The 21,410-nt window shown below is 43.9% G+C and overlaps 1 protein-coding gene across 1 annotated transcript in view; it reads right to left on the bottom strand.

Annotated features, from left to right (window-relative positions):
• LOC142755208 (ADP-ribosyl cyclase/cyclic ADP-ribose hydrolase 2-like) overlaps positions 1-21,410 on the bottom strand; it is a 106,501-nt gene that overhangs the window by 12,858 nt on the left and 72,233 nt on the right. The window contains exons 6-8 of the mRNA XM_075860479.1: positions 17,031-17,113; positions 14,861-14,937; positions 11,514-11,606 (exon numbers count right to left, since the gene is read on the bottom strand). Coding sequence (XP_075716594.1) covers positions 11,514-11,606; positions 14,861-14,937; positions 17,031-17,113 — 253 coding nt within the window. The remainder of the gene's footprint in view (positions 1-11,513; positions 11,607-14,860; positions 14,938-17,030; positions 17,114-21,410) is intronic.

Genomic DNA, 21,410 nt, shown 5'->3' with positions numbered 1-21,410 from the left:
TAACACTAACTGGTATATAGATTTACACTACCGCTAACAAAAAAATAAACCGCTATTGCTATATATATTATATATATGTGGATATATATATAATTATATACTCCCTACCTGCCTATTCTAATAGAATAAAAGAAAGAAAGGTAGATAGATAGAAAAAAAGATAGATGGATAGATAGATTGTATAGATAGATAGAAATCTATCTATACAGAGAATGTTTTATAGTGTAACTGTATTTTTGTGTAACTGTAACTGTAATCTTCTGGCAGCAATTCTCCCGAGTCTCTTCTTCTCCTCAAACAATGTTTGAGGAGAAGAAAAGAGGCAGGAGATTTACTGCCAGAAAAGACAAAATAAAACAAATGTGGTCGCTGTGATAGGTTTTCACAGCGACCACATGTTCAGGGACCATCAGATTGGTCCCTGATACTCTGCCCAGTGCCCAGAGCTGTTGGTAACAACGTGGGCACAGGGCTGTGTGCACGCGATCGCGTGCACACTGTTTTATATGCAGAAATGCATGTGATCGCTGTGATTGGTTGTCACAGCGATCACATGTTCAGGGGCCAAAAGATTGGCCCCTGACATTCTGCCCAGTGCCCATGGCTGTTAGCAACAGCCAGGGCATAGAGCTGTGTGCACGCGATCGCGCGTGCACAGTCTCTGAAGTGCCGCCGTAAATAGTCTATACGGCGGACTTCAGAGACCCTGACCGCTGGCCGTATAAATACGGCCAGCGGTCGGGAACCTGTTAAACATTGTTCTAAGTTTTTTAATTTTTTTCACGAGTCAGGAAATATTATAAATTGGATTCTAATTTATAATATCTCCCAGTGCTGGTCACTAGATGGAGCAATTCCCAAAATTGCAGCATTGCATGTGGTAAAGCAACCACATTGCTTTATGCTGCAAAATTTAAGAAAACTCACTCGCTCTAGTGAGCTCTCAGAATCCCCCCCTGCTTTATCCTGGCTAGTGCCGGGAGAAACGAGGGGATTGAACGGTCAAACCTCCTACACTGTGTGTCGCCATTTTTTGAGCTAACACACAGTGTAGTAGGTTTACATACAGTAGTAAACACGCAGTAAAACACTTACATACACAGAAATAACTTACCTGCTCCAGCCGCCGCCGCTCCCTCCGGTCCGTCCGCTCCGTCTGCTGCCTCCCGCTCCAAGTGCACAAGTCCGGAAGCCGCGACCGGAAGTAGTAATCTTACTGTCCAGCCGCAACTTCCGGTCCACAGGAAAATGGCGCTGGACGTCGCACAGTTCAACTTGGACTGTGTGGGAGCGGCGCATGCGCCGTTCCCACACAGACGGCGTACAGCATAGTGGATGGAACGGGCCCCGTTCGCATTCACTATGGGACTGTATGTGCCGTATTCCATGTCTGTATGTGTCGTTAATCGACACATACAGAAATGGAAAAAAAAATGGCAGCCCCCATAGGGAAGAAAAAGTTAAAAAATAAAAAAAAGTAACACACAAATAAATATAAAAGTTTTTAATAAAACACTAAAATCAAACTGATGTAAAAAATATTTTTTTTCGTGACACTGTTCCTTTAAACTTTATGGACATATGTCTTTTTTTTTTAACCATACTACAAACTACATGCATGTAACTATTTCCATAAACCCAGAAAACTTTTAATTGATATATCCGGTGTGGGCGCCATCTTCGGACATGCGCAGTAGACACACACGAGTGTGTCGGGCGCATTTCTCTATCTTCTATATGACCGAACGTTTTACAGTAAGTACATTGTTGCTTAATTATAATTAGCTTCTGCCTGCTTCCAATCATCTCAAATTGCCCCTACTTACAGTGTTTCTTACGATTATCACTACACTTTTTATACATACGGCATTGCCCTTATATGCTTTACAGTGGAGGAATTATGTGTACCCCATGAATGCTTTTTTATAATATTGGTATACACTTTTGTACATGTTTTGATGGAATTATGCATTTAATTGTTTTATTGTCAATTTATGTATACTCCTCCTATAAATATTTGACACTTTGTTCAGTTTGCTATGGCTTGAGAAAGGTTCCTGTTGAACCGAAACGTTGCTTTACTGAGGTGAATAAATCCACTTTTGCTTTAAATCTACTCTGAAGTCCTGGTGCCGTTGCTGTGTTCTATGCTTCTTTCTATTTGGATATTGGGGAATTGATTCGCCCCCAGGCGACGAGCACATGGCCTGATTTTCTGGAAACCATTGGAGTGCTGTATTCATCTACCGTTGGACTGTATATATATATATATATATATATATATATATATATATATATGTTACGTCCATGGCCGGGGGTCGCCGTTCTAAGTCACCTCCTGTCGATCCCAGCCATGGACATCTCTCTGCTCGGCGTCCTCCTCCTCCTGGCAGACGCCGGCACTCTCTTCCGGGTCCTCGTGCTGTTTCCCGCAGGGCGCGCGCCCGCGCATGCACGGCCTTGAAGGGTCAGTACGCGTCCAGCTGTCAAAAATCAATTATCAGCCCAAATGGCTGCTGGACTATAAAAAGGGGCTCTGCTCACTGGTTCCTTGCCTGAGCGTTATTGTATACCCTAGTGTTTCTTGCTAAAGGTCTCCCAGTGTTTTCCAGTTCCCTGTGTTACCCGTTCCTGCTGCCTGTACCCTGTATCCTGTGCTATCGTCACCTGCTGTGAAAGCCAAGTCGTGTCTTCCCGCTGCATCCGCGGCGTCACCTGCTGTGAAAGCCAAGTCGTGTTCCTGCCACTGTCTACATTGCCTCAGGTACCCGTTCAGAACTATAGACATTGTTTTGTAGCTTGTTGGCCAGCTGCTACCCCGCTACGCGGTATGGCCCAGTGGGTCCACACCCCGCGCCGTGACAGTATGCTTAGGCCATGGACCCCGCTGGCCAAGTCAAGAGCCTGTCATCCTCCCAAGCCATGCAGGCGGACCTGCAGGATCTGCAAGCGCGACAGGATCAACTCATTGTGGCAGTAGACTCCATGGCACAGTATCTTGGTGCGCTAGTTTCTTCCGTCATCGCTCCTAGTCAAACTCCTCCAATCGACCCTCCTGCTACACCTCCTGGCAGCTCCAGTTCGGACTCTCGGTTCTCGCTGCCATTGCCACCTCGGTTTCATGGAGACGCAAGTTCGTGCAGGGGGTTCTTGAACCAATGCCAAATCCACTTCACTCTGCACGCCCAAGCATTTCCTTCGGACGGAGCCAGGATCGCCTTTATTGTATCCCTACTCGCCAGCAAGGCCCTGGCGTGGGCGAATCCAATCTGAGAACGACAGGGACCCGTGACCAGAGACTTCCTGGGGTTTGTGTGGTTGTTCCGTTCCGTATTTGAGGAGCCTGGACGAGCCTCATCGGCAGCCACTGCTATTTTTAACCTGCGTCAGGAGGACGCCTCCGTGGGCGAATACACCATCCAGTTCCGGACTCTGGCAGGAGAATTGTCCTGGAACAATGAGGCCATGGTTGCATCCTTCTGGCATGGCCTATCGCCTGAGTTCAAAGACGAACTGGCTGCTCGAGATCTCCCAGCTGCCCTGGATGATCTGATTCTGCTGGCTACCCGCGTGGACATAAGGCTCAGAGAGAGATCCCAAGAGATTCTTCAAGAGAGACGGCTTCCTAGACTGGCGCCCAACTTCCAGCAACCCCTCTTGCCCTGTTCTTCTGCTGCGCCCGAGGTTCCGATGCAGGTGGATCGGCTTAAACTGTCTGATCAGGAAAAACAACGCAGGCGCACCTCTGGACTCTGTCTGTATTGCGGCCTCGCTGGCCATGTCGTGCGTCTGTGTCCCCAGAGGCCTAAGAAACCCCAACGCCTGGGATTGGTTGGAGAGACAACCCTGGGAGCTACTGCACTTGATAGAGAATTCTCGTACAAGCTGTTTATTCCTGTGACCATTGTCGCTGGCGAGAGACCTCACCCAGTCTCTGCCTACCTGGACTCTGGCTCCGCAGCCAATTTCATCTGTCAGGACCTTGTGGATCTTCTTCATTTGCCTACTGTTTTGCTGGAGAGACCATTGATCGTTGCCTCGGTAGATGGACTGCCTTTGCCTGACCCAGTATTGTCTGTGACCAAGCCGTTGAGACTCCAGGTGGGAGCTCTTCATTCCGAGCTCATCTCTCTGTATGTCCTGTCCAAGGCCGTCAACCCCGTGCTGCTGGGTTTGCCTTGGCTCCGTCTTCACGCCCCAGTCCTGAATTGGAACTCTGGAGAGGTTCTTCAGTGGGGCCCCAAGTGTCTAGACCGCTGTCTGGGCCATGTCCATCCATCCCAGCCTTCTTCACCTCAGTCATTGACAGGGCTACCTCCTTGTTACTCTCAGTTCGCCGATGTCTTCGACAAAAAGGAGGCAGAGATATTGCCACCACATCGAGAATACGACTGTCCTATCGACTTGGTTCCTGACTCTTCTCCTCCTCGCGGTAGAGTATACCCCCTTTCCTTTCCAGAGACCCAGTCTATGTCGGCCTACATTAAAGAGAATCTAGAGAGGGGCTTCATACGAAAGTCTTCATCCCCGGCCGGAGCCGGGTTTTTCTTTGTCAAAAAGAAGGATGGATCCCTTCGACCCTGCATTGACTACCGGGGTCCCAATCAGATCACGGTGAAGAACAGGTACCCCTTGCCATTGATTTCTGAGCTCTTTGATCGTATACGGGGGCGAAAAAATTTTCCAAGCTTGACCTGCGGGGGGCCTACAATCTAATCCGGATCCGTCAGGGAGACGAGTGGAAGACTGCCTTTAACACACGTGATGGACACTACGAATATTTGGTCATGCCCTTCGGCCTGTGTAACGCTCCCGCAGTATTTCAAGAATTTGTGAATGACATATTTCGTGACCTCCTCTATGTCTGTGTTGTGGTGTATCTCGATGATATCTTGATTTTTTTCCCCAGATGTTGTGACTCATCAGGGCCATGTCCGCCAGGTGTTGCTTAGATTAAGAGAGAATCATCTCTACGCCAAGTTGGAGAAGTGTGTGTTCCAAGAGAAGTCTCTACCCTTCCTGGGCTATATCATCTCTGATCAGGGTCTCAAGATGGACCCTGAAAAGGTCAAGGCTGTCCTGGAGTGGCCACGTCCCCAAGGCTTAAGGGCCATACAACGCTTCCTGGGATTCGCCAACTTCTACAGACTGTTCATCCCCAACTTCTCTTCTCTGACAGCCCCCATCTCCACCCTCACTAAGAAGTGTATGAATGCCAAAGTATGGACTCCAGAGGCGGAGATCGCATTTGAAACCTTAAAGAAAGCCTTCACGACTGCCTCCATTCTGCACTATCCTAATGTGTCCCTGCAGTTTTTGTTAGAGGTGGACGCCTCCTCTATTGGTGCCGGTGCTCTATTGTTCCAGAGGGGTTCGAAAGGCAAGACGGTGGTATGTGGTTACTACTCCAAGTTGTTTTCTTCTGCAGAGCGCAACTACTCGATTGGGGACCAGGAGTTACTGTCCATCAAGCTGGCTCTGCAGGAGTGGAGACACCTACTGGAAGGTGCAGCTCATCCTATCCCGGTCTTCACGGACCAAAAGAACTTGACCTACCTACAGACGGCTCAACGACTGAACCCTCGTCAAGCCTGATGGTCATTGTTTTTTGCACGGTTCCGGTTCGAACTCCACTACCGACCTGCCGACAAGAATGTGAGGGCCGATGCCTTGTCCAGGTCATTTGAGACAGAGGACACTGTGGAGTTCCCACAGAATATTATCGATCCTTCCTGCATCTACTCTGTCAACCCTCTGCAGGTTAGAGACATTCCTCCAGGAAAAACTTTCGTACGGTTGGCAGACAGAGGAAGAATCCTTCGCTGGGGTCACAGTTCCAAGCTGGCAGGACATGCGGGTGCCTGTAAGACCCGAGACCTAATTGCCCGTCAGTTCTGGTGGCCCACGCTGCCGAAAGACATCATAGACTTTGTCTCCTCCTGTATGGTGTGTGCAGCCAACAAGGGTGCCCACTCCAGATCAGCCGGTCTGCTCCAACCACTGCCTGTGCCCGAGGTCCCCTGGCGGCATATTGCTATGGTTTTGTTACAGATCTGCCTTTCTCTGCGGGATGCAGTGTGATCTGGGTGGTGGTGGATCGTTTTTTAAAGATGGCTCATTTTGTTCCCCTGACTGGCCTGCCTTCTGCCGCTCGACTGGCTGATCTCTTCATGCAACACATCCTCCGTTTGCATGGATTACCTCTGCATATTGTCTCGGATCGAGGGGTCCATTTCACTTCTAAGTTCTGGAGAGCACTCTGCGGCCTACTCGGGGTAAAGTTGGACTTCTCCTCAGCTTACCACCCTCAGTCTAATGGACAAGTTGAGAGGATTAATCAAATTATGGAGAACTACCTACGGCACTTTGTTTCCAGAAGACATGATGACTGGGTGCAGCTGCTCCCGTGGGTGGAGTTCTCTTATAATAACCATACCAGTGCGTCCACCACCTCCAGCCCGTTCTTCATAGTCTACGGCCAACAGCCTCGAATACCCCTGCCCGGCTCTACTATGTCTCAGGTGCCTGCAGCCGATTCTACCTTCAGGAACTTTCTGCAAATATGGCAGCAGACACGATCTGCTATTCTGCTGGCGGTGGACCGCATGAAGAGAAAGGCAGACATTAGAAGACGAGAACCTCCCCAGTTTCTTCCAGGTACTAAGGTCTGGCTGTCTTCCAGGAATATCCGGCTGAGGGTGCCATCTTGCAAGTTTGCTCCCAGGTTCCTTGGACCCTTCGAGATTCTGCTGCAGATCAATCCTGTGTCGTACAAGCTTCGACTGCCTCCTACCCTCAAGATCCCTAACTCCTTCCATGTCTCCTTGCTAAAACCCGTGATTCTGAACCGCTACTCCAGGACTCCTAGTTCCGCAGTGGTTTCTGGCGCTTCAACCGGAACTTTCGAAGTGAGGGAGTTCCTGGCCACCAAGAAAGTAGGAGGCAGGACATTTTACGTGGTGGATTGGAGGGGATTTGGTCCAGAAGAGAGGTCTTGGGAGCCAGAGGAGAACATCGATGCCCCTGTCCTCGTGAAGAAATTTCTTTCCCGCTCTGGTCCCAAGAAGAGGGGGCGTAAGAGGGGGGATACTGTTACGTACATGGCCGGGGGTCGCCGTTCTAACTCACCTCCTGTCGATCCCAGCCATGGACATCTCTCTGCTCGGCGTCCTCCTCCTCCTGGCAGAAGCCGGCACTCTCTTCCGGGTCCTCGTGCTGTTTCCCGCAGGGCGCGCGCGCCCACGCGTGCACGGCCTTGAAGGGCCAGTACGCGTCCAGCTGTCAAAAATCAATTATCAGCCCAAATGGCTGCTGGACTATAAAGAGGGGCTCTGCCCACTGGTTCCTTGCCTGAGCGTTATTGTATACCCTAGTTTGTCTTGCTAAAGGTCTCCCAGTGTTTTCCAGTTCCCAGTGTTACCTGTTCCTGCTGCCTGCATCCTGTGCTATCGTCACCTGCTGTGAAAGCCAAATCGTGTCTTCCCGCTGCATCCGCGGTGTCACCTGCTGTGAAAGCCAAGTCGTGTTCCTGCCACTGTCTACATTGCCTCAGGTACCCGTTCAGAACTATAGACATTGTTTTGCACCTTGTTGGCCAGCTACTACCCCACTACGCGGTACGGCCCAGTGGGTCCACACCCCGCGCCGTGACAGTATATATATATATATATTATATACACACACAAACAAATACACATTGTGTACTAATGTCTGGTAGGGAGAAACAAATATAACATCCCCCAGAGTAAAAGTAATGCTGACTGTGGTGTCACGACCTTCACTTGAATTTTCACCAATCAGAGGGAAGCACCACTTAGCTAAACCAAATATAACAGCCCCTGAGTTAATATTCAGGTTGAATTGGGATTTCCACCAATCAAAAAGCAGCACCACCCCATATAGAGCCACCAATGAAGTAATAGTCATGCTGATTGTGAGGTCACACTGCTGACTTGGATTTCCACCAATCAGAGAACAAAACTGGCTATAAATGGTGGCCGCCTGCTCTGCTCATTCTGGGTTATTGTTTTATGCAGTTCCTTTTGGACATGTCAAAAATAGAAAGGTGCAGAGGCAAAAGCAGATGAAGTTTCAAGATGACCGTATACACCACCACTTTCTGAAAAAAGTTAATTATAGCAGACTTTTCAGTGCCGATGCTCCAGTGTTCCCAGCCGCTGTGATGGAGTATATGACTGTGGAGATCATGTTTTCGGATTGCCCGGTATCAGAACAGCCACTGCATTATACCTCATCACCAACAGCTGGCAATACGTGGAGATGTGGAGGTGGACAAACGACTTAAAAATGTTACCATAGCCCAGGGGGGCATCGTGCCTAAGATCCAGGTTGAGCCCCGCTGGTAAGTCCGGATAAAACAACCTTCAGGCCTCTAAAAGCCTCTCTCATTGACGCAAATGCCCTTTTGAGGGACGCCCACATGTATCAAAGAGCTAATACCTGTTTTCTGGATCTGTATTTTAAGCGACTGTCTAGTCCGCTTACTGGACAATCATTCTGTGCCCCCCATAGGATTGTTTAAACATTGGTGGGTTAGAAAATATAATATTCATCTTGCCTCCATTCGTCTGTGGCTTCTCTTTTAGACTGCCGCTTTAGAGTAGTCACCAGCTGTTCCCGCACATTCCACATTTGCGCACGTCTGTTACATGGTCGTAAGCTACCAATTCCTCCCATATTCATACTGGAGGGAAGCGGTAGTCTTAAAGTCACAGCAATAAATGTCGCCATGGCTACTGCCGGCTTGCTCGAACCTACTAGAGAGGGGATGTCAAGGCTGAATACAGTTATTCAGCCTTGACATCTTATCTAAAGTGACGGTTCCACTACACAGTTGTTTTAAAGGGACCCGGTCAGCTTTTTAGATTCACGCTGTAAATCACATAAGCAGGTGTGTTGTGATTTAAAGAGGCTCTGTCACCAGATTTTGCAACCCCTATCTGCTATTGCAGCAGATAGGCGCTGCAATGTAGATTACAGTAACGTTTTTATTTTTAAAAAACGAGCATTTTTGGCCAAGTTATGACCATTTTTGTATTTATGCAAATGAGGCTTGCAAAAGTACAACTGGGCGTGTTGAAAAGTAAAAGTACAACTGGGCGTGTATTATGTGCGTACATCGGGGCGTTTTTACTTCTTTTACTAGCTGGGCGTTCTGACGAGAAGTATCATCCACTTCTCTTCAGAACGCCCAGCTTCTGGCAGATCACGCTGTGACGTCACTTCCCCAGGTCCTGCATCGTGTCACACGCCCAGTTGTACTTTTCAACACGCCCAGTTGTACTTTTGCAAGCCTCATTTGCATAAATACAAAAATGGTCATAACTTGGCCAAAAATGCTCGTTTTTTAAAAATAAAAACGTTACTGTAATCTACATTGCAGCGCCTATCTGTTGCAATAGCAGATAGGGGTTGCAAAATCTGGTGACAGAGCCTCTTTAAAACATGCTCTGTATGCAAATCGAATTGCCTCTTGGTCTTATTGGCCAACAGGCACCACCTGGGCACGAACTCTTGGCCAGTTGGGACGATAGACACCTAAATTGTATACAGAAATCCATGCACTGAACAGACTGTGTTGTCCTATATGTGTCTAATATTAAAAAGCAGACTCTGATGTCCTGTCTGTGCCTGTGTATTGTATACATGAGGACATGGCTGTATTTACCACGTGGCACCAATGATTTAAATGTTATAGTTTTTATTCTTATTTATTTATTTACTTTTGTGGCAGGGCAGCCATGGGACAATTACTTACAAATCCAGCGGCAGCCCAGGGTGGGTGGCAGGACAGGCAGTGTGTCATACTTAGTTTTTCTCCTACAGTCTGAGGTATACATCGGAGTATTCCCCTGATGTATATATCCAACAGAAGGCTGCAAAGTATGCCAATGTATAGGCATACAGTGGCATATGCCAACAATAGGCTCCCATGTGGTATACGTTTTTTTTTTACTGCATGCCTCTGTATAGGAAGGATCAGCAGACTACTCTTTACAGCGGAAAAAAAAGGTATGCCAAGCACTACTGGCCCAGCATATGCCAACGGATGCAATTTGGGCTTACACTGGGTGCATGGGGCACTAAGTATATATTTGATGTATGAGGCAGGAGATTTCCCGGGACATACCCTGAATGTAATTAAAAAATGAAGTGTGAACAGAGTCTAATAGAGAGTGGGGCCACAGGAAGGCAACATTACTCATTAGCTCACAATAAGCAGCAAACAAAAAAAAAAAAAAACGTGGTCTGCAGAGCTCTCTTGAGGCCTTTGTAGATCGTGAGAGGGGCAGTTAGGGACCTGGGCAGATAAATATTCCCATATAGCGCCCAAATAATTAGTCATATAGCAGGCATAATGCTATATGGCATCCAGATAAATAGTTTTATAGTTTCTATAGTTTCTAGACACTATAAAACTCAAGATACATATATTGCATACAGTGTCCAGGTAAATCAGGGCATCCGACTTATGGACTCCCTGACAAGACAAAATATTGTGTCTCTGGTGGTCCAATAGGGTACATCTAAAGGGTTAATGATAACCCCCGTGGTCTATGCTAGTGAATAGGTTAAAACCAACATCCCTAGTTAAGGAGTTAAAGGGGTTATGTGGGGACCAAAGATGATTAGCAGTGTAGTCACTGCAGTATGTGAGTACACTCGCTTATATACATTCCGGACCCCCGTCGCGCTGATTCTGAGATTTTGATATATTTTTATAGCCCTGCCGGGGGATCGGAAGTCTAGTTGCACAGCCTTCTTTGATGACAATACGACTCTTTGTCACTGCCGGTTAGTCACTGACTAACCAATAGCAGCGTTCGCCGAGGCAGGACCATCACGATTGGTCCCTGCACATTGAGCTGTGACAGCCTGCTGTTGGAAACAGCAGTTATCACAGCTCATGAACGCACCGTGGGAAAATGGCGCTGTATTTACTCCATGACCTACTATTCGGTCCCTGAGCGCGAATGGGAACAGGAATTTAAGAAGCCCTAAAGGGATTTTAATTTTTTTTAATAAAAAGGTCAAGTGTGATTGGTACAACTTTATACTTAGCTTTTATGAAAAATTATTTTTACTTTTTAAGATACAGCTGCTTTGTATTCTCTATACAGAGCTGCTGTATCGTTCGCTGAATCCTGTTCCCATAAGGTCTGCGGGACTGACGGTTCAGTGAAAGCGGGTCCTGCGTGTATCTGACACGCAGGATCCACCTGTACTCATCTAAGTTCATGTCAGAGACAAGCAGGACCCGCTGACACTGAACCTGTCAGGTTCGCAGGACTGACGGATTCAGGTCTTAGCGAACGATACAGCTGCTCTGTATAGAGAATACAAAGCAGCTGTATCTTAAAAAGTAGAAATAATTTTTAATAAAAACTAATTATAAAGTTTCTCCAAACACACTGTTTGACCTTTTTATTAAAAAAAATAATAATAATCCCTTTAAAAGGTTTACAGAGCCTTTAAAGATTTATTGTACTTACACATTCAATCCACCAATTTCATCCATCACCCAAATATTGATGCTGGAAACTTTGTCTCTTTGAAAATTTGGAATTTCAAAGTCAGCTAAAAAACTTCATCGGGTATAAAGAAAATGATATTATAAAATGTTGTGATGTTATGACCATTTGTCTTTAAAAAAAATAAGCAAAACTAACTAAAAATATCTTTAATTATACAAAGTTTATATAAATATAAATATTTCCTCATAAAGTAAATACAAATCTCCAGTGACTATAAATCATTAAAGGATTTTTCTGATTTGACATATTAATCAGTATAATTGAGAAGTTGTACAACTTTTTGGAGTTTCACACCCCACTCTTCAAGACTTTGTACACCTTTGAACTAGACATTTTTTTTTGCTAAAACAATTTTTGGGGTGATTTTAAACAACTTTTTAATTGACTTTTAATTTTAAAAAATCTTTTACTTTTTAAGATACAGCTACAATGTATCCTGTATACAGCTGTATCTTGCCATCAAAGCCCATTCCGTCAGGTCAGCAGGACTGACAGTTTGACTGAAAACGGGTCCTGCTTGTCTCTGACATGCAGGATCCAGTTAATAACGACCACATCTAAGTTCATGAAGATAGATGTAATCGTTATTCGCTGGATCATGTGTGTCCGGCTGGCTTTGACAGTAAGATAAAGCTTCTACTGTATATATACAGGACACAGAAAAGCTCTATGTTAAAAAGTAAAAAAACAAAAACATTAAAGTAAACCACCATTGCTTAAAGAGGCTCTGTCACCAGATTTTGCAACCCCTATCTGCTATTGCAGCAGATAGGCGCTGCAATGTAGATTACAGTAACGTTTTTATTTTTAAAAAACGAGCATTTTTGGCCAAGTTATGACCATTTTTGTATTTATGCAAATGAGGCTTGCAAAAGTCCAAGTGGGCGTGTTTAAAGTAAAAGTCCAACTGGGCGTGTATTATGTGCGTACATCGGGGCGTTTTTACTACTTTTACTAGCTGGGCGTTCTGATGAGAAGTATCATCCACTTCTCTTCAGAATGCCCAGCTTCTGCCTGATCACTGCTGTGACGTCACTCACAGGTCCTGCATCGTGTCAGACGAGCGAGGACACATCGGCACCAGAGGCTACAGTTGATTCTGCAGCAGCATCAGTGTTTGCAGGTAAGTAGCTACATTGACTTACCTGCAAACGCTGATGCTGCTGCAGAATCAACTGAAGCCTCTGGTGCCAATGTGTCCGACACGATGCAGGACCTGTGAGTGACGTCACAGCAGTGATCAGGCAGAAGCTGGGCGTTCTGAAGAGAAGTGGATGATACTTCTCATCAGAACGCCCAGCTAGTAAAAGTAGTAAAAACGCCCCGATGTACGCACATAATACACACCCACTTGGACTTTTACTTTTAAACACACCCACTTGGACTTTTGCAAGCCTCATTTGCATAAATACAAAAATGGTCATAACTTGGCCAAAAATGCTCGCTTTTTAAAAATAAAAACGTTACTGTAATCTACATTGCAGCGCCTATCTGCTGCAATAGCAGATAGGGGTTGCAAAATCTGGTGACAGAGCCTCTTTAAAACAACCTAAAACATTGTTCTATTAAAAAAACAATTGTAGATCAAAGGTGTATATAGACTTACGTCGACATGAAATGAGCCACATCTTTGGCTGTCCATCATTTACAACAATTTCTTACATAAATGATGGTAACTCTGTCGGTCCGCGGGAGGCCATGCCTTCCGCTAAATCCCACCCACTTTTCTTACCACATTTAAAAAGTGGCGAGATCAGTGAAAAGTCACAAATTTTAGTGCAAATATGACAATGGCAGAAAACCCATTGAAATATTCCCCCATTGTGTTTATTTTTTTCAACATTCTCAAGATATTAGTTTGCTGTCAGCAAATGAGAACACTTGTTTAAATTAAGAGGCAGCACACCCATACATACAGATAAAAGGTGAATATATTTGTTTCCAGGCAATGCTCTGTGAGCTTCACAACCTCGACTCGACTGATACATTGTAGAAAACTACCAGAGAGATTTGTGCAGCTACTGCTGATATATTTTGCTCACAGAGCATTGCCTACACTGGATACAATTGGATCTACTTCTGAGAGCAGGACTAGCTATATACCGTTTGCAGCCTCTGAAGAGTCTTGTCATTCACTGACGGCAAACAAATATCTTGAAAATGGTGAGGAATTGAAAGTATCTTAGAAAGTTGTATAACTTTTCATTTATACACCGATTAATGGGGTTCTCCGGACATTTTTTATTGATGGCCTATCCATCAATATCGGATCGGTGGGGGTCTGACTTCCGGCACCCCCACTGATCAGCTGACTGAAGGGGCCGTGGCCTTTTTACTGTTAACAGGCACAGTGCCATACACATCCGGAGCGGCTGTGCCTGGGATTGCAGTTCTTGTCCCAGTCAAGTGAATCCCTGTGCCTGGTAAACTCTGAAGAGGCTGCGGCAATGAACACCGAGGCCCCTTTAGTCAGCTGATCGGCGCAGGTGCCGGGACCCTCACTGATCTGATATTGATGGCCTATGCTAAGGATAGGCCATCAATAAAAAATGTTTAGACAACCCCGTTAAGCATAATTAACCTTAAACCGAAAAACCTTCTCAGGCTTCGCGTCTGGGCTCCGTTCATGGGTTCTGTCGGAGCTTACCGTGAATCAGACCAGAATCCAAACTGAAACAAACGGAAACCATAGGTTTTTGTTTGCATCACCAATGATTTCAATGGTGACGGACGGTGCAAATGGTTTCCGTTTGTCACAGTTTTGACGGAATGAATAGCGCAGTCGACTACAGTATTGATTCCATCAAAACAACGGAACCCTTGCACAACTGGGACAAACAGAAACCATTTGCACCGGATCTGTCACCATTGAAATCAATGGTGAAATCAATGGTGATGCAAACGGAAACCATATGTTTGTTTCATATTGGATTCCGTTCATGGGTTCCCCTGACGGAAAGGTTCGACGGAACCCATGAATCGAGTCCTGACGCAGATGTGAACGAAGCCTAAGTTGTTAAAAATTATATTTAGTTGCTTCTTGGTTATATCTGTTTCTTCAAAAGCTGAGAATACTCATATCTGACAACAACAATCTGTATTATTTCTATTGGTTGGATCCAATGTTCTTGTGATAATTATTGTTCTGAATGCTCCTTCAATCATTACGACTATAGTTTCCTTTATTTCTAAGCAGATTTAATGGCGTGAGCCACAGACATGGTTGATGTCTGGTCTAATCTTTGATGATTTAGACTTTTTGTTTCTAAACCTATTCATAACTAAAAGTAAAATTTTTTTCTTACCTGGGCACTGGGAATCCACCTCCTGGCGTGGATCCATTTAGCATGATCTGTATTTCACCCATGCTGTGCTTAGCATACTAAAAATGTAATGAAGACATAAAAACGTCAGATCACTGGGATTCATATTAAAAAAGAGATGTCTCCTAAAATGTCTGTTTTAGTAAATACTTACTAAAAATGTTCATATTTTCTTAGAACGCTACATTGTGCCGTTCCTCTGTTATTCTTCCTGAAAATGTATGAATAAAGACAACTAGGTGTTACCAATATCCTTGTTAATAAAATGTGTCCCTGCACATTCTGACACTGAAAATATCAGTGTTGACAGTTTCAGAGTATGAAGGGATACATCCTATTGACAAAGGGAATGGTAAGATGTAGCTGTCAATTTATTTATATATTTACAGGAGGAATAAGCGAGGAACAGTGCGCAGTAGAGTTCTGAGAAAAAGTGCTACAGAATTGTTATTTCTTGGGGAGCATTTACCAAAAAGACATGTCAGGAGAGGTGACAGGTCCTCTTTAAATTAGTGTAGCATTGTGCGAAAAATACATTTATCCAAGAAATTCTACATATAATCATGGTCTAATTTAGAAACAAGAAATTACAAAATTATTAAATTGAAATTATAGGGCCTTTTAGACGAGCCAAGAAATTGTAACGATCGGACGATTAGCGATTCATTAGCGAGTCGTTACGTTATTTAATTGCATCTATTATCATTGAAATAGTCATTATTGTGATCGGTGTTTAGGTCGCTTGTCTGGCTTCTTTTTGTACATTTGCACCTGCTTTGTCGCTGAAAGATGAACGATACCTGTTTAAACTTGCTCATTTAGTGATGACGAACAATAATATTACTCTCATTCAAAACGATGCGATCGTCAATATACGAAGGATACATCATTAATCGTTCGATCGCTTGCAGTGTTTACACCTAGGCTGATTGATCACTTTTGCTCAATCTAACGATTATTCAAGCGAGAATCGACTCGTCTAAAAGGCCTTTTACACCTGCGGATATTGGGCCGGTGCAGCGAGCACCGATCAACGAGACGTGTTTGCTCTGGTCAGACGGAGCTATGGATGGGTAGAGGCGGTCTTTACTCCGATCACTCGTCCCCATACATTTTTTTATCATGTCGGCAGAGCGTCTTTCTGTTTACACAATATTTCACTTTTTAAAATGATACGACCGGCAGATGATGGATCGTTTGCTCGTTCATCTGCTGATCGCTGCCCTGTTTACACAGGGCAATTATTGGGAACTAGCGTTCTATGAACGCTTGTCTGCCCGATAATCGCCCAGTGTAAAAGGGCCTTTACCATTCCTGAAAGAAACCATAGGAGGGACTAAATGGCACCAGGGTGTCTAGGGGTAGAATGGCAGGAAAATAGCCATGTGGCATTGGAGGAGAGATAGATGGGGGCAGTCAAAAGGGGGTCTATAAGGAAAGGGAGCCAGGGGACTAACAGCGTTACTTTTATATACAGGGAGACTAAATCTATAGTGGAATTGGCGGAGCTGTGGTGGCATCGATGGCTTTTGCAGTAGGCATCCGAGGCAGGTGGGATTAGCTGCAGCAAGTAGGTGGGGCCAGAGGGCAGTCGGGCTCCGGCCCAGCTTGTGGGGTTCTCCAATCAGTTGGGTCACCAAACTGTAAAGCTTGTTTTAAATAAAGTATGGCACATGCCACAGAATTTTGTCATACAACCTTGTTTTGTATGTTATTTATGATGGGTCATTTGGGGGGTTTAGTATGTACACACTTTATAAATATAGAATATAAAGCCACTGACATATATGATGGAAATGTTAGATCAAATTATATTTGTCAAATGGGCACAGTTTAATTCCTGGTCTTCTACATCTTCACCATTGCCCCCCCCCCCCCCCCCCCCATGAGCCCTGCGATTAATGGTAGGAGATAGATCGAGCCTTAGGGTATATTACAAGCAGATGCGTAGCTATCGGGGAAGCAGAGGTAGCAATTGCACCCAGGCCCAAAAGCCCCTCAGCCGCATGAAAATTATATATGGTAGGAGGGGGTGCTGTTATAGATTTTGCATTGGGGCCCCACAGCTTCAAGTTACACCTCTGATTATGAGGTTGCTACCTTTTCCAATTTTTGCCTCGGGGCATCATATATGATCCCTGGAACAACTTACAGTAACAGAAGCCAATCTCCAGAAAGACTCCTCCGCATTGTGTTCACACTCTGATGTAATTGGACAAGAGTTGTAGTCAAATCCTAAAGCCAGAGATATTATATATACATTAGTAGTAGTACTTATATACCTGCAGTAACATGAGTCATCTTATGTTAGAAGAGATCTTATTATTGCAATAACATGGCTATTTTTTTGCGCTGAGGGAAAACCTGATGAAACTAAAGAACATCTCCTGTAAATAGAAGTCCTTAAAGAGGCTCTGTCACCAGATTCTCAAATCCCTATCTCCTATTGCATGTGATCGGCGCTGCAATGTAGATAACAGTAACGTTTTTTGTTTTTTTTTAAAACGTTCATTTTTGGCCAAGTTATGAGCTATTTTATATATATATGCAAATGAGGTTTTAAATGGACAACTGGGCGTGTTTTTTTTCGTATGTCCAACTGGGCGTGTATTGTGTTTTTAACTGGGCGTGTTTACTTGTTTTATTAACTGGGCGTTGTGAATAGTATTGTGTGATGCTGACCAATCAGTGACCAATCAGCATCATGCACTCCTCTCCATTCATTTACACAGCACATAGTGTGCTTACTAGAACGATGTGCAGCCACAAAACACAAGTGTCCTGATAATGAATACACATGACCTCCAGCCTGGACGTCATGTGTACTCAGAATCCTGACACTTCTGAATCTTTTCTGTGAGATTTCCAATGAAAAAAAATGAACGTTTTTAAAAAAACAAAAAACGTTACTGTTCTCTACATTGCAGCGCCGATCACATGCAATAGGAGATAGGGATTTGAGAATCTGGTGACAGAGCCTCTTTAACTTGTCTTCTATTTAGCTGTTTCTTTGTTATATTTGTTTATGGAAAAGCTGGAGATAATCAATATGGCTGTCACAGTTTAACGATAGGCCAAATGTTACTGATACCGCTGGATCAAGCCCCCTCTCTACCCATCTACTGGATCCTTTGATTGGAAAGATCAGCTTGCAGTGATACAGAGTGAGTATACTTCAGTGTATTTCACTGGCAGCATGCCATTATACCTCATCTGGCTAGTTATCCTTTTCTATGTGACCCTTGGCAGGTGGGGCAATAACAAAATACTCTTACTGTCACTATACTATATTGTATCTTAATAAGGACCTTTAACCCTTTCACTTCCAAGGATGTAATATGTCATGACTCCTAACAATTACCATGACTAGAATATAAGGTATAGAGCATATATCTTGTCATACTAAAGATTCTTAGCTTTCAAATGACACCAGGATTAAAGTTATAGGTACGTGAAATGAATAGCATGAAGACCCATATATACACCGGTTAAGTTATTATTAATGTTGTACTTGTTGTATTTGTTTTGAATATGCCGGATTGGCATTTGTTCGGTTGATCAATTGTCACACTCCAAACAAACATATTGTATGTACACGAAGATGAAAAAATGCAATGTAAACTTTCGTTATATGCATATGATGTTATGTGATTATTGATCATGATCCTTTTTGTTATACTTGAAAATTCTAATAAAAACTATTGAACCATAAAGTTATAGGTACTATATTTGGGACACAGCAATCGTTTGATTTTGGAGAGCAGGATGAAAAATGTTACTTCCTGGTTATGTGTCTCTGTAGGGGAGAGGTGGGAGGAGAAGCCTCAAGTGAGAGCAGGGAGAAAGAAGACAGCCTGTCACTGTCATCTCTCCCCTTTGCGGGGTGATACAGGAACTTTTCTTAATTTTATTACCCCCCGCCACTCACCAATGAGATGTGCGCTATGATTGTCACACTTGATTGGGTCTTTTTTTTCTACCTAAGGAGGAGTAGATGAGAAGATGCTTATCTAATCACCCCCCTGCACCTAATGAGACCATTTTTGGGACTCAGATCTTTACAGACATCTGGATCGTGGGAATTTCTGGTCTCTTCAGTTCTAGTAATTATGTGAAGATATTTGCATGTAGACATTAGTATGTATGCACTCTGCACATGGTGAACTCTATGTTGTACTTCTTAGTCTTTGATTGGGTCAGATTTAGCCACAAACATTAATTTTGAAATATTTTTTTTACAAAACGTTCCACTTTGATGCAAAATTGCATGAAGGCACTTATGAATGTAAAGTGCTGGGTGGCATTTTCACCATGTGCCAGTTGTCTGCTTTCAGATAATATATGGGTATGGTCGTAAAAGATATGATTTTTTTCATTCTATAAGTCATTGTCGGGAGAAGTCATTACAGTCTGGGCCGGATGAAGAGAAAAGGGAATGTGAACAAGTCCAATCAGAGAAGATGTCACCTGTGAGTCGCTGGATGTAATTATAATGTATCCATTGTACTGTATTCACAGCGTGATAATACTCTGCAGAGCGCCAGTGTAGAACTGGTAGATGCCCACTATATGGTGATATTTATTGGTTGTATTGGTACATATATATGTGTTCATGGTGTCAATGTATTATTTGGCCCTTGTGTAGTGGTATTATTTGGTAAGTGCATGACTGTGTCATTGAGAGGTAAACTATCATATATACATTGGTGTTTATGACGTAGCAAATTATTTGGGGGCATTGCTGATGCATTTACAGATTTGGGCTTCAGCCACCACAATGTCTTAACTATTACAATGAGCTAGTAAATGTTCTTTCTTGAGGGTGTGTGTGTGGGATTTAAAAGTTTGCTATCGGGCCCAGCCTTTTCTAATTACGCCCCTGCTCTGTACTGTGACATCACTGGGTTTATTATACCTGAACTGTGACATCAATGTCTATTATCCGTGTACTGTGACATCACTGTTTATTATTCCTGTACTGTAACATCACTGTGTTTATTATCCCTGTTCTGTGACTTTGCTGTGCTTATTATTCTTGTACTGTGACATCACTGTGTTTATTATGCCTGTTCTGTGACTTTGCTGTGCTTATTATTCCTGTATTGTGACATCACTATCTATTATCCCTGTACTGTGACATCACTGTTTATTATTCCTGTACTGTAACATCACTGTGTTTATTATCCCCGTTCTGTGACTTTGCTGTGCTTATTATTCTTGTACTGTGACATCACTGTGTTTATTATGCCTGTTCTGTGACTTTGCTGTGCTTATTATTCCTGTATTGTGACATCACTATCTATTATCCCTGTACTGTGACATCACTGTGTTTATTATTCCTGTACTGTGACATCACTGTGTTTATTATTCTTGTACTGTGACATCACTGTGTCTATTATGCCTTCACTTTGTGCATTTTTAGGGAAAATATACTGTATGAAGTGTAGAAGTTGCAGTTGCACCTAGGAACTATTGCCTAAGGAGGCTCAATGGTCCCTCTGTTACATAAGAGGAGACCTGTGAAATAAATACATGCATGTTGGAGGGCCTTGTTACAGATTTTGTATTGAGCCTAGGATCTCTGCATGTGATGGTGACAAGGGTGTATGGCTTGTTGCAGTTGCAATGTACTGAGCACCTGAGTGTCGATTACATCTTCAGACAGATTTTCATTCTCTGGAAGTAAACAATGAAATGTCTTATTCAATGACTGCAATCAGAGATCTTGGAAATTGTAACAAATCAATACAGAAAGTATATTTTGGGAAATGTCACAACTTTTATTTAAAGTGTAGCTAAACGTTTGACAAACTTCTGACATGCCATAGTGACATGTCAGAAGTTTTGATTGGTGGGGGTCCGAGAACTGAGACCCCCACCAATCTCTAGAACGAAGCAGCTGAAGCGCTTTTTCTGGAAAGTCGATGTTTCGGAGTACGGGCTCATAGACTTTCTATTGAGTCTGTACACTATACATTTATTTCCGGAAAAAGCCAAACAGACACGAAGCGGCTGAGCGCTCACACAAGCGCTTCAGCTGCTTCGTTCTAGCGATTGGTGGGGGTCTCAGTGCTCATTTAGGAAATACAATTTGAGCTTTACCACTCACAACCTTCTCTGAGGCCCCCTGAACACAGCCATGACCGTGTGTATGGTCCGTGATTACGGTACGGTCCGTGATTACGGCACGGACAGGCCGCGGACTGTCACCCGCATTTGCGCACCAGGCTCACATTATAAAGTACTGTATAGGAGTCCGTAAATGCAAAAAATAGCACATGTCCTATTTTTTTGCAGGTCATGTCTACGGCTCGATCACTTTCCTGTAAATATACGGAAAGGTGTCCGTGGCCCATAGAAATGAATGGATCAGTATTTTATCCGGAATTACGGATCCGTAATTGCGGATAAAAATTACGGTTAATTAGTGGAATTGTATTGTACAGTAAATTCTCAGCTCTGTAACAAAATATAGATCATCATTTCAGGTATTATCACAAGTTATACAATATATATTCTACCTTGATGGTTG

The sequence above is a fragment of the Rhinoderma darwinii genome, chromosome 1 (genome assembly GCF_050947455.1).
Source record: "Rhinoderma darwinii isolate aRhiDar2 chromosome 1, aRhiDar2.hap1, whole genome shotgun sequence".
Lineage (NCBI taxonomy): Eukaryota > Metazoa > Chordata > Amphibia > Anura > Rhinodermatidae > Rhinoderma > Rhinoderma darwinii.
Note: the sequence above shows the minus strand (reverse complement) of the source record. Positions and strands in the feature narration are given on the sequence as shown.